At 42.6% G+C, this 13,183-nt stretch overlaps 1 protein-coding gene across 10 annotated transcripts in view; it reads right to left on the reverse strand.

The window, feature by feature from the left end:
• HIC2 (HIC ZBTB transcriptional repressor 2) overlaps positions 3,229-13,183 on the reverse strand; it is a 78,253-nt gene continuing 68,298 nt past the window's right edge. For all 10 annotated transcript variants that reach the window (XM_021412978.1, XM_021412968.1, XM_021412976.1 and 7 more), the window contains one exon: positions 3,229-11,888. In XM_021412978.1, coding sequence (XP_021268653.1) covers positions 10,140-11,852 — 1,713 coding nt within the window. In that variant the 5' untranslated portion in view covers positions 11,853-11,888 and the 3' untranslated portion in view covers positions 3,229-10,139. The remainder of the gene's footprint in view (positions 11,889-13,183) is intronic.

The raw sequence follows: 13,183 nt of genomic DNA on the forward strand, positions 1-13,183 counted from the left end.
CCACTCTGCTGAGATCAGATTTGTCCAGCCAGGCCCACATGGCAGTTGAGTGGCCAGGATGGTTACAGTAAAAGCACACAGGTTGTAGGGCTATAGAAAGACAACACTGCCCAGGTAGGAGCTTGATTCCTGCCTAGTGCTCATAAAGTGCTCACTGTGTGGCTGTAGTGAGGGATGTGGTTAGATAGTCTGGCCAGGTTCCTGCATCTGAATCCTCCATGCCTATACTGGGGTGTGAGTACATACCAAACAAGACAATGCACACGTGCGCTGTGCAGGGAGGCTCACCAAACAGGGCTAGCAACTGCTTTGCCATCACTGTCCTCTGAAGTCAAGGGAAGGCAATGCCATATGTTCCCTAGCCTTAACTGCTTGTTATTTTGAGTCAGGCTTCTGAAAGAGTTCTTGATTTGTATTAAATTCAAAATCTCAAACCAAAAGTAAATGAGCCTATATCTCTAATGTGACATCTGGGTCTGAAGCCAAGGTTTTGAATCCAGGAACTTCAAGGTATTGGGTAGGCTGGGTGACAGCTTCAGATGCTACACAATCTTAAGGAAACCAACACCAAGAAGTAGTACCGTGACTAGAAGCAGGCTGTTACCTGCTGACAACTCTCTGTCACATGCAGACATGGATGAAAACGGCATTATGTTTGCAGTGTACGGGCTAGGCTTCCAAAGGAATGCAACCATTGCATTATTTGAGTTTTAGGCATTTTTCTTCCTGCCATAAAGGATCTTAGTCCTGAGCAGGGAGTTGAAGACACCAGATGGAAGAAGTGAGGGACCTATCAGCTCTGCTGACAGCAGCCAATCTGTCCAGTGGGAATCCCTTCACTTGGATTCTCAATGTGCAGCCAATGGAGGTCTGCTGGAGGTGGCCCCCACTGGCAAGAATCTTGCCTGTGGCTCCTACCTGAGCAGAAGAAAGCCTTTTCTTAGATCCTTCTCTCATTCCCCTATATGAAAAGGGTCTGAGAGTATGTCTAAGATATTTTGACAAGAATTTCTCTCCCAGAAGAGAATTAGAAAAATGACATGTTTAGATTTTTGTTCCTGTAGCACTTTTTAAAAGTACTTTGTAGACAAAGAACAATGACTTTTGCAAGGGCAAATGATTAATTTTGGCTATTACAGATAAAATCAACTTGTTTAAACTTGGGCAACTTTGCAATACTTCCAAACAAACAAAACCCAAACAAGTACACAAAATTAATAGTTGGTAATAGCTTCAGCATTCTTAGAGCTGTTGAAACTTTGGCATTGCTTGCAGATAAAACCCTAGTGCTTCAAAGTTTATTTTCAATACAAGACAGGATGAAGGCATATTTTAGAAACAATTTGCAAAGTGTGGTGTTAGTCTTTTGGCTTATACTGACCTGAAATTGTTCTTTACTTTTTAAAAATAGACCTTCCATTTTAACTTCTTAATATGAAGTCTGTCATCACAGCTCTTACGAAACAAGCATTCTGCATCTGTACGTACTCAGCAGGGTTCGAACTGGATTTCAATAGTGATTGAAACAAAATTTAATCTAACAAAAAATTGTAAGTTTTGTTCCCACAGAAGAGTTCGAATTTTGATGAAATTAATTTCTCTGTGAAAAAAAGCAAAAACAAGCCTATCATTCAAAGTTTTTACCTGATTGTTTGCTCTTCAAGAGGGAGAAAGGCAGTGGAGAGAAAGTGTGAGTTTGTGAGAAAATAAGTCCTACCAATAAATGGTGCCAATGAAAGCAGAGGAAAGAAAGTACAAATTCCCAGGCATTCCAGGCATATCTGGTATCCTTTACATCCTGCTCTGGGAACATCATTTGTACATATCTCAGTGTTCCACCACAGAGGCAGCTGCATTTCAGTTGTGTTATTATATGAAGAGTTTTGTATAGTTGTCACATGAGACAACTCATACTATGAGATGAAAAGGAGCTGACCACAGCAACGAAAGCGAAATAGAACATGCAATCTATTAACTATGCTGGAAACCACTCATGCCACAGAGAAGTGGGGGCAGGAAGCAAAAACTTCCAGAAGAAATTAAGAAGAAAAAAAGAAAAGAGAGAAAAATGTCATTGGTCACTGGGAGAAGAGTACAGGCTAGTGACCACATCTGAGCTGCTGAAAAACAGCCGCTGGCTTTCTGTAGCTCTTCATCTGTTTTTCTGTTCATTTTTGTCCTTCTCTTTAACCTTGCTGGGTAAAACACATCTCCAAGGACAAATAAAAATGATTTTCTTACAAGTGCTGCTGACTTTGCAGCCTGTCAGAAAACTGACTAAACTTGAAACTCTCTCAGTCAGTCACTTTAAACTGTAGTCAGCATTATGTTTTTTTAAAAAAAGAACAAAATACCTGAATTCAACAGCAGGATCACTCTGCAGCATATTAAGGCTCTAGGAGAAACAGCAAAACTTGTGATGAGTTGTGTGACAAAGGAAAATGTTGCATAATGCTAGACTTGGTTCTTGCATTATGGTGCAGATACTTAGTTATCATCATTAAATATATATTATATTGAAAGATCTTGAGATCCAGAAAGATAGCCTGGTAACTGGAAGATGCTGTTAAGAATCCAGACCAAGGAAATGTTAATTAATTTTGCTAGGTTCACAATTAACCTGTCCAAAGAAAAATGTTTGGTTCTTAGTATTTGAGAGGTTGAAATCTGCAGTGAGTGCTTTTGTCATTACTTACAGTCATCTTCCCTGGAAGCACTTCCCTTTTTTACTTGTACCACATGTGAACAAAGAACCACAGTTTCCTTTGGTAAACTTTTCTGCTTCAGCTGCTTCTCTGATCCTCAGAGATGTCCTGATGGAGTTAGACTTACAGCCCAAATAGGCTGAAGGGATCTGCATCTCTGTCTACTGTCCCTGACAAACACCGCTTTTAAACTGTGGTTAGAACATGAGAAGAATGAAGCAGGAGAAGCTATTCAAGAACAGCTTCAACTTGCTCAGGATCATGAGAAGAAAGGATAATTGAGGTATTTCACCTTTGCCTGCACGTTTGCTGTATGCCAGCCTGACTAGTTTTCCATCCTTTCTTATATTCTAACAAACACAGGATTTTGGTTTGTTAGTGGTAGGTGCCTGAAATGAAAAGCTATGTGTGCTATTCGGGCATTGTCTGTTTGTGGGAAGGGTTCTGCGTTGTGATAGCTCATTCAAATCCGTGGGCAAGAATAAATGAGGGAGGAGAAAACATAGACACAGAGCAAAAAATATAATTTTTCAATCAAGCTTTTAATGAAAAGATCATAAAATAACAGTTTCTCATCACTGTACATTAAGACTGCAAATTTCTGAATGCTGAGATCATATTATACTTTCTGTATCTTCTTATATGACACTTGAGTTGAAGCCACAACTACATGCGGCTCTGACCTGAATTCAAGCTCTTGAAGGAAATGAATAGAACACTGAAGCAGGAGTGTCGGCCTTTCCCTTACCCTCCCTTCTTCTCCACTTCCCCAGGAAACATCCAGGGCACCTAGACTGGCTGATAGTTAAGGCTTTAAAAAAAAAAAAAAAAAGTGAAAGAGATGGAACATACCTCTTTTAATTGCATTTAAAATACTAAAATAAAATGGGAAAAAATATCCAGCCAGCCAAAATAAGGTCCTGTCCTCATTAGGAAAGTTTTCGTCAGCCAGTTAGAACCCTTGTGGAAGTTCGAACAGCTGTCCTAGGTGCTCCAGTTGATAACTTGTGAAGGAGAAGTCTAAAAAACATCCCACTCTTCAGGAAAAGCAAGCACTACAAAGTGTGTCCCCTAACTGCCAGCAAATTTTGTTTCATGAAATATTGTTTTAAACCCTCCCTCTATATGGCATCCTGCAGGGTCTGTTCTGTTCAATAAATACTGATCTGCTGATCCCTATGTGTTCAACTCTGGGCTTCAAAATGCATTGGAAAACTAGAGAAAGGGGGGAAGAAGAGGATGATTACAATAGGAAGAGAGATAAGCTTGCCTGTTTATCTCGTGCACCAAAATCAGGGCAATAAGGTACCACGGGACTTAAAACGATGCAACAAACTCAGGAAAGGAACTTCCAGAATTTATTTTTCTACGATATGGCCAGTGCTTGAGCACAAGAGCAAGCTTATGAAAAATGGGTTTTGCAATATCTGAAGAAACTTTGTTGATGGTGAGAAAATCATTAAATTCAAACAAAAAAATAAGGAAAAATGCTAAAGTCCACTTAAATCTCCCAGGATCACAGAAATCAACAAACATCCCCTTTCTTTATACTAGTTTTTAAGACTGTTGCAGGTCCATAACTGCTAATTCTACCAGTACTGGAATGAGAGGCTTGTGAAGTATACCTTTTCCTAGGGACTCTAGTCACCTTGCACGATTTGGAATCTGATGCTTCCATATTGTTTACAAGGCCCATCACAAGATGGCACAGATGCTGTTGAGTTTGGCACAAAGCTTCCTCTAGCTATCTTAGGCATTTACTCCCCGCTTTTGGAGCCTTATTGCTTCCACAGTAAACAGTAAGTGGAGGATGAGAGGGGGTTTTAAAAAGAAGCTATGTTCTGACCTTCAGGCAGGACATGAGACTCATCTCAGTCACAAGCTGCAACTGGAAGCACACAACTGTTCCTCTGATGACTTTTACATTCTCCAAATTTTGCCAGCATTCACCTCAAAATTCACTTGGTTGCACTGAGTGCACTGGATGTTTCCCCTGGTCAAGACCCATACTCCTGCTTTTCAGAACTGAAGCAACAAGGTAAAATACTGCTAACCCAGACTGAACCTGCACTGCTTGAAAACAATGCTTTCTGCACACACGACAGAGAGGAAAAAAACAAAAACAAAAACAAAATAGGGATCTTAAAAAGAGTGACACTGTAAGTGGAAACATTTAAATACAGCAAAACATAAATTCCTCTTCTATGCAAAGCTACAAAAGTCCAGTCTTTGTATTGTCTTCACAGGTTATGGTTTATGGCTATGCTGAGAGTCTCTGAGATTCTTTTTTTTTTTTTTTAAATATATTTTTTTTCATTTTTTTGAAATCCTGTAGAGAAGACCCTGCAGACACATCTTTGTGTTTGCAACTTTCTGAATTACATTGCAAAACTGTGCATACAGAATCTGAGAAATAAATACATTCATTACTGCACATACATCTTGATACAAAAACAACACTGTCAAATAGTGTTTGCACCATCTTTGTTAGATATTAAGACCAGGCAAAATTAATATTTCATTTTCCATCAGCCCCCCATCAAATGTTTGTGGTGGCTTTGGTGTAGAATGTGAAAGCTACAAAGGGTCAAGACTAATGATGGAGCGGTTTTCTAAAAAAAATATTTTTTGGCTTCAGCAGTATTTTTGCAAACCACCTTCATTGGTCATCATTAGACTGTTCTAACATGCAAATCTATCTTAGGTTTCACCTAGAAAGCCTTATGGGTTTTGGTTGGTCTCTTTGCGCATGACTGTAAAGTATGGAGTGAATCACTCCGGCTGTTTAATTAAAAGGTGGCTCAGACAGTCGGAACAGCATAGCTCAGGCTCCGGCACAGCTCTGGGCAGAAGAAGGGCGCTACGTGCCTGCGCTCGCGCCCTCACCCCAGACCATTAAAGCTTCCCTGGCCACCACTGCATTTCGCAGGGAGATGCCGCCTCTGCCCAGCCCATGCTGGCACAGAGTGTGGCACAGAGTTGTGCATACTCTTTCACATCAGCAGCCACAGAGCCTCACAGAAGCTGCATGTCAATAGCTCTTTGGTGTTTTCTGTGATCTTTGTGGCTCCTGCTAACTTCCCCAAATGCACAGAGCTGAGCTTTCATTTATTTTTGCCAGGAATTTGGTTTTGGAGGTCTTGCAGTAAGGGTTGGAAAACAGCTAAACCTAGCTCGGCCATGGCTAGTGCTAGGGAGATGAGCTGGGTACAGCAGCTCCCTCGTTTCTGACAACACCCTTCTCTGATCCGCAGAACTACTCCCATGCCTCTACCCTCTTGATACCCACTCATGCTTCTCTGAGGAAGAGGCTGGCTGCTCCCCGTGGCTGTAGGCTGTGGACCTTAGCAGCAGGGCCTGCACACTATGAGGGCCTGGGCCTTGCGCAGCAGTGTCCCTCATGGGTTGGAGACAAAAACATCCTAAATCTACGTGCCATAGTTCTGACTGCTTTTCCTCCCCGCCCTCACCGAGCAGTGCTGGAATGCAGGCTGGCTTGCAGGTTCTCCCCTCCCGATTTGGGGAACCTGCAGTAGCCTTCAGAAGAGAAACCAATGGAAAAAGCAAAGATTAATTTTGACTGGCCCCTAGATCTGTTGAGGTCTGAAACTGTAAAAGTTTATGTAAACAATGAGATAAATATATTAGTACTTTTCTGAGCCAAGTGAGGTTCCATAATCATTCAAATGTGCTTTGGTTTAAAAAATAGTTTTGTGAATTTGGGTGTGAGCTTCTTTTTTATACAACTTTCACTATTTTATCTTCTTTTTTTCCTGTTACTCCGAAAACCTTCTGGAACTAAGTGACTAAAGCATATGCTTAAGCTGCCAGGCCTCTTTTTTTTCTCTTTTTTTTTTCTTTTTTTTTTTTTTTTTCTCTTTAAATGTTTTATTCCTCTTGAGGCTCTCTGTGTATCTCAAAAAAAAAAAAAAAAAAAAAAAAAAAGCAACTCCCTCCCCCCACCCTAAAACTCTTAAAATCTTAAATATGAAACTAGTGTTTTGCTTTCTCATTAAAATACAGAAAAATGTTTGATACAATACTATGTCGTACAAATGCAGTTGAGTGTTCAGGCCCCAAGCAGGCCTTAAACAGTCCCTGAAGTTTTGAGTATTATTAATTTATTATTACTGTCACAATTTGGAAAATGTTTATACTCAATCTATGGAACACAACTTTACACAGCTACTTGAAAAAAGAACAAAATTTCCTTTTGTACAATACTCTTGCTGTACACAGACTTTATGTCGTATTGTTTAAGTGCTGGGGGAGGGGGATAAAGTAAAAAAGCCGCTCTGGGGGAAAAAAAAAAAAAGCACTGGGTCCTGAAACTTCAAAATGATTCTCAAAGCTTAAGAAACAAATGAAGAGGGAACCTAGAAGGGGAAGGGGAGGCTACATCACTCACACGCATGCTTGTAAAAATGGAATTAAACAAGAGGGAGCAGGTTGGTTGCCCACTTCGGATCTGGTCGTGCTTCCCTGAGCTGTGGGTGCTCAATACCTTGGCTCAGCAGCCCCAGCTCCAGCTGTGTCCCAGGGCCTCTGCACAGCTGCCCTCCCACTTACTCCATCACCACAGCAAACTGCAGGGCTATGAGCAAAGGGGGAAAAATGGTGCCCAAAGCCTACTGCAAAGGCAGAGCTTATTGCCAGCTTCACGTTTCTCACTAAGAGAGCTAAAAATTATTGTGAAAATCAGGACTTGGTGGGTTCTGAGCCAGCCAGCAGAAAAGAAGGCACTGCTGTGGCAGCAGCCAAAGCCAGCAGGGAATTGAGCTCAGCTTTCAGGCTGTTGGAGGGAAGATGAAGGCAGCGTGAAAGTGCCTTGGAACTAATCTTGCATGGCTGTCCTTGCACCCTGCTGGGACTTACTTCGAGAAGAAGGTAGATGGCAAGGCCTTCCCCGTTTCCCCACAGATGATTTTGGGGACGTTCTTAGGGAGGGGGTTGGCAGGAAGAAGAATTCAATATAAATTCAAAATGTGGAAGTGATAAATACACTAAAAACACACCTAGCCCCCCCAAAGGAAAATAGCGTGCCTCAACACAATGAGAAACGAAAAGTCTGTGCGCCCCTCATGCCCCCAGCTCGCAGCGGGGCCGCAGCAGGCAGACAATAGCAGGAGCAAACAGCACAGCAGAGCGGGCAGGAGAGGGGCAGCGTGTTCCCTGTAACGTGACACCAGGCCAAGGCGCAGCTTGGTTAGTCTATTGCTCGGAGCCTGGATTCCAGCTTCCTCAGTTCATTCAATTGACCCAAAAACTTCTTTTGGACTAGTCTATCTTAACAAAAAAAAAAAAAAAGAAAAAAAAAGAAAAAAGAAAATGAAGCTTATATTTCTTAGACAAACGTGTTCACTTTTTTCTTTTTTTTCTTTTTTTTTTTTTTTTTTGGTCAAAACTTTAAAAAAAATTTTTTTTTAAAGATAAAATGTGAGGTTTGGTAAACCCTACGCAGAGGCTATACTGGTTTGAGCTGAAAAAAAAAAAGAAAAAAAGAGAGAGAGAGAAAAAAAATACAAGTGTAAACTTTTCTCAATTCAGAAGGGATGATTCTACTGGCTGTGAATTTTTACCACCACAGTCACGGGAGGCTTGAAATAAGCCATAGCTTTCCGCAAGGTCACGCCAACAAAGTCAAGGGGGCCAAGAATTGGTGGGCTAAGTTCTCTGTCTCTTCTCCTAAACCAATAGCAGCTGTTGGCTGTGATGTCTTATGCAGATGTTGCAAGAACATTTTGTCTCTTTTTCTTTTCATTTTTCTTTCTTTTTGTGTGCGTGTGTTAAATTGTGTAAAAGAGAGGATATGAAACACTTTGGTTTGCTTTTTCCTCCTCTCCTCCACCTTATTGCACTCTGGATTCTAGTAAATTATAGGCTGCTATGCCCTCACCCTCTGTCCTGCCAGGTGTTTACAGACTGACCCAGATGTGCTGGGGGAGTGGAAGATGAGGGGGGCATTTCCCTCTCCCCATAGTATCCAGATTCAATAAACAAAGCTGGAAAGGGCCCAGAAAGCTCAGAGAAGTTTTCTTCTTTTATCTAAAAGTGACTACAAACAGCCAAGAGACTGAGCGAGCCAGTCCAAGCAGCCAGCACAGCTTCTGGCTCAGCATATTTTTTGCTTTGTCTTTGGCTGAGTTTGCTTTAACATTTCTCTAGCTGACTTTTGATGGAAGGACAGGGTGGTAAAAATCCCTTAACTTTAATTTAGCTTCTACTTTTATACATTTAATTACTTACAATAAGAGAAAAAAATGCCTAATCTTTCACTAACCATCTTATTGTTCTCATGAATTCAAGAGGTAGCAAAGGTAACAAGTCTGTCCACACAGACTCATTCTTTAGTGAGGGAGGAAAGCTAAAAACATACACACACACAAAAAAATAAAATAAACAGTAATAAAAAAGTACCTAAGGAACTTGTAGCAAGTCCAGCCTACATCAAACCCCCTCCCCACCCACCCACTGTAGAATTAACCTCAGACCTTCCAGTTCAAACATTCACATAAACGTTACAATGGTTTTTCCTTTAATAAAAGTACCTCTAAGCAAAGAATATTCATACGAAACTACTAGAAAAGTAAAGACGACCCCCTGCTCACTGAAAGAAATTCCCAGGGCATCCAGTCCCTGTTCAGTCATGGGTAAGGCTGAAGAGGTTTGCGTGTTTTGTGGGAAAAGGTGGTGTGTGGTTACTTGTGCCAAGGAGAAAGATCAAAACCAAACGAGGGAGGGATGGCAAGGGAAGCATCACCATTTCTTTAAGCAGAGCACCCTGGTGGTGCATGCGTAGGTAGATGGGTATCCCCAACGTGGCCAGCCCAGCAGGTCGGGTGGTGGGTTCCACCACTGCTTTCACTTTACCATGGCATCCAAAGGGGCTGCCAACCCTGCAAGATGGTCCACAGACACAGCTTCCGCATTTGTGAGGGCAATGAAATGTTATTTCACAGATGTATGCTATTTTCTTTTGAATGGCAAGAAATACCGTACTGCGTTTGATTTTATTAGAGGACATGAGTAGGGCCACAGCATCACATAGGAAAAAGGCAGGGAGGCTGGATCCAGCAGAAACAAAAGTTCCCCGTGGTCCTCCTTCTTGCTTGAGATTATCAAAATGACAGTGAAGTCAGTGTTCATGAAAAGAAGTGACATTTCTTGCTAGACCACCAAGATTTTGAGGGAGAGTTGAACTAAATGCATCAGCTTGGCTGTGGACCTTTCTTTTTTTTTTTAAAAAAAAAAGGAAAACAACTTTTTAAAAAAATGTTAAAGCTACATTTGTTTAGGCCTCCCATGACTGAACAGAGTATGGGGAGTTGCCCCCTTTTTTGTTTGTTTTTTTTTCTTGTTTTTTTTTAAGCAGCAAGTCTTACAGAAAGGTAAATCACTGCGGATGGGCTCGAAGCTCATTCTGGAGTCTTTGGCTTATGTGGGAGAGGTATGCATTCGCAGGTGGCTGATCAGATTGCGCTGCTGGGTGAATTTCCCACCACACAGTTGACATTCGTAGGGTTTTTCTCCTGAGTGGACACGCATATGCTCTGTCAGTCGGTACTGCCGGGTAAAGCGCATCCCGCATTCCTCACAAGCAAAGGGCTTGAGCCCCAAGTGGCTGCGCATGTGCCGTGTCATGGTGCCCCGTTGCGTGAACATCTTGCCGCAGATGTTGCAAGGGAAAGGCCGCGTCAGCCAGTGAGTCTTCTCATGCTGTCGCAGTGTAGCTGGATCCTTGTAGCTCTTCTCACACACAGAGCACTTGAAGGGCCGGGACTCTGCAGAGTAGGACTGGTTGGGGTTGGACAAATCCTCAGCTTCATCCTTGCCACCATATGTGCCTTCCTCTTTGATGTAAAGGTCTTCCTCGGTGTGCGTCTCCACATGGGCATTCAGCTGCTCAGAGCTGGGGAAGCCTTTGCCACAGGGAATGCAGACATACAGGTTGTCACCATACGCCACCGGCTCAAACCCCTCCTGCCGGTAGACATAGTTGGCACTGGTATGCCCGCCACTCTCGCTCTCACTCTGGCCACTGTCATCACTGTTCTCCTTGCCATTTTCTACCTCCTCCTTACATGAGTAGGGCAGGTCTGCGCCATAGGCCCCAGCCAGGCTCCTCTCCACAGACTTGGATAAGGGCCCCAGCAGGATCCCATTGGGCAGCCCTTCACCTTCATCCCTATCTTTGCCCCCATCCTTTCGGTCAAAGGCATTATCTTTCTTGATCCACTCCTTCTTACGGGATGAATGCCGGAGGCCCTTGCGCTGGCTGCTCTCAGTCAGCGAGTGGTGGCACTCCTCGCTCAGATCCATCTCCATGGGGTCGCTACTGTCTGCTATGCTGTGAGGGGCTCCAACTCCAGACTCGTCAAACGATGAGGCACTGTTGGCTGCAGGGGCTGAGGCAGATTGAGGAGAGCCATGCTGGCTTTCGCTGTGCTGCGTGTCATCATGGGAGGCTGCAACAGGGAGTGATGGACTTTTTTTGGACAAATCGAGGCCAAGCTCCTGGTCGCCAGTGCTCCCATTTGCACTACCACCCCCACCACAATTCTTACTGGCTCCCCTGCTTAAGGAGTGACAGTTCTCTTGATTGGAGCTGCTGATAAAGACCTCGTCATCAGAGAGCTTTCCCTTTGACAGCTCCTTTGAATGGGAGCCCTTCAACCCCTCATTTGACCCTGAATAGCGAGCCTGAATGACAGAAGCAGTGGAAAGTCTCTGACTCCTGGCAGATCTCCCAACACCAAGGCCACTGGCCTTGCCAGCGAAGGACTTGCTGTTCCGCTTCAGCTTCTTTCTGCAGAGAGCTGCCAGGTCGTGCAGTTGGAGGTAGCTTGCTGCGGTGAGGAGAGCACTGAAGTTCTGTTCACCGGGCTGGTCAGTCGTTAAGAGCTTACCAGTATAAATAAAGTCCAAGATCTGCCGGAACACGGTGGGGTTCACCATGTCCGTGTCTAAGTTAATCAGGTTGTCATGCAGGACAAGGGATTTGAAATACATGCTGCTGGCTGCCAGGATGTTCTTATGGGCACGAAACAGGGCATTTTCTACCACAATGATCACATCACAGAGGAAACCTTTGGCTCGTTGCTGGTTCAGCTGCAGTAGCAGTTGTTTGGCATGATTTGGCAGTTCCATCTCCACCTTCTCTTCCTTGCACCTTCACTTTACCACCTGCAAAACAGGATGATGGGAAGCGTGAACCTGCTGTTTCCACTCAAACAAGTCTACATTTAATAGACTGGCTTAACAGTGTGCAGTCTGTGTTCAACTTGACACTGTCTATGGAGCTCTGGGTATGATCCAGCCTTGCAAGCTGTGATCCTGCTTGGAATACAAAGAGAAGTATTACTCATGCTAAGATTTCAAGTTTCAAAAATCAAATTTTTACAAAAGAAATCATCGTTGGCTGGAATTACTATTCAAAAGTCGCTAGTGGGAAAACAATAGTTAGGTGTAGGGGAAAGCTGTTTGCCTTTCCTAACACAAATCTGAAGGGAGAATATGGAGAAAGATAAAAAGGGAAGGAAAAAAAGCATCTATCTCTCTGCCATTTGCATATCTGAGCATGTAAAATAATTAGCATAAGCTTCAGATTCCCTGCTTTAACGTGTAGTCTGTTGTTTCATGGCTTTAATATGTTGAAGTCTTACAACACTCAGTGGCTCTGAGGTTGAGAAAATGACATATAGCAACTAAATCCATTGGAGATTGAATTAATCACACGGAGGTGTCAATGGGAAATCTCCTTACGAAAGGCTGCTTTTAAAGCCTCCCCCCCCCCCCCGAGCAATGTCCATATCCTAATTCACTAACATTAAGAGCTAGATTCAACTCTGGTCTGCCTGAAATTCAGGACGCTGAGCTAGCTAAACGTCACCAAGTTTATTCAACAATCTGAAACTGTTTTCTTAAGTTAATTCCTCTCCCTTAGTTTTGAAAGATTTTTGTCTAAATTGATAGAATTCAAGTAACCTATCTCAAATCACAGTCTCTCTACCCTGAAATACTGGGAAGAGAGTAAGATTGCGGTTACCTCTGTGTAGTTCATGTATTTCACAAAGAGTATTTACAATGTGATTTATTTTAGATATTTATATTGATTTTCCCAGTAGTATGGCACTTATTAAACAGCTGGTTTGAAGAGGATCCGAACTAACTGCAGCCTGCAAATTTAGTAGGCATGAAAACATATAGAAACAAGAATTTAAAATTGGGGCTGCATTCTGAAATCCAAGATCAATTTTATTTCTTTTGTTGTTGTTGTTGTTTATATTTTTGTTTGAAAGTGTCAGTTACTACTTGTAATAGGCATTTATCTGTTAATTTAAAATTCGTTTAAAGTAATTTCTGAGGTTCAAACATAAAACAGATACCTTTAGCTTTCCCCTTCTCCCTTTCTTTTCCAGTTCACCTTATTATTGAAATAGAATTCTCCTTTTAAAGGAGGAGCAGACCCTACATCCATA

Source organism: Numida meleagris, chromosome 14, assembly GCF_002078875.1.
Source record: "Numida meleagris isolate 19003 breed g44 Domestic line chromosome 14, NumMel1.0, whole genome shotgun sequence".
NCBI classification, from domain to species: Eukaryota; Metazoa; Chordata; class Aves; order Galliformes; family Numididae; genus Numida; species Numida meleagris.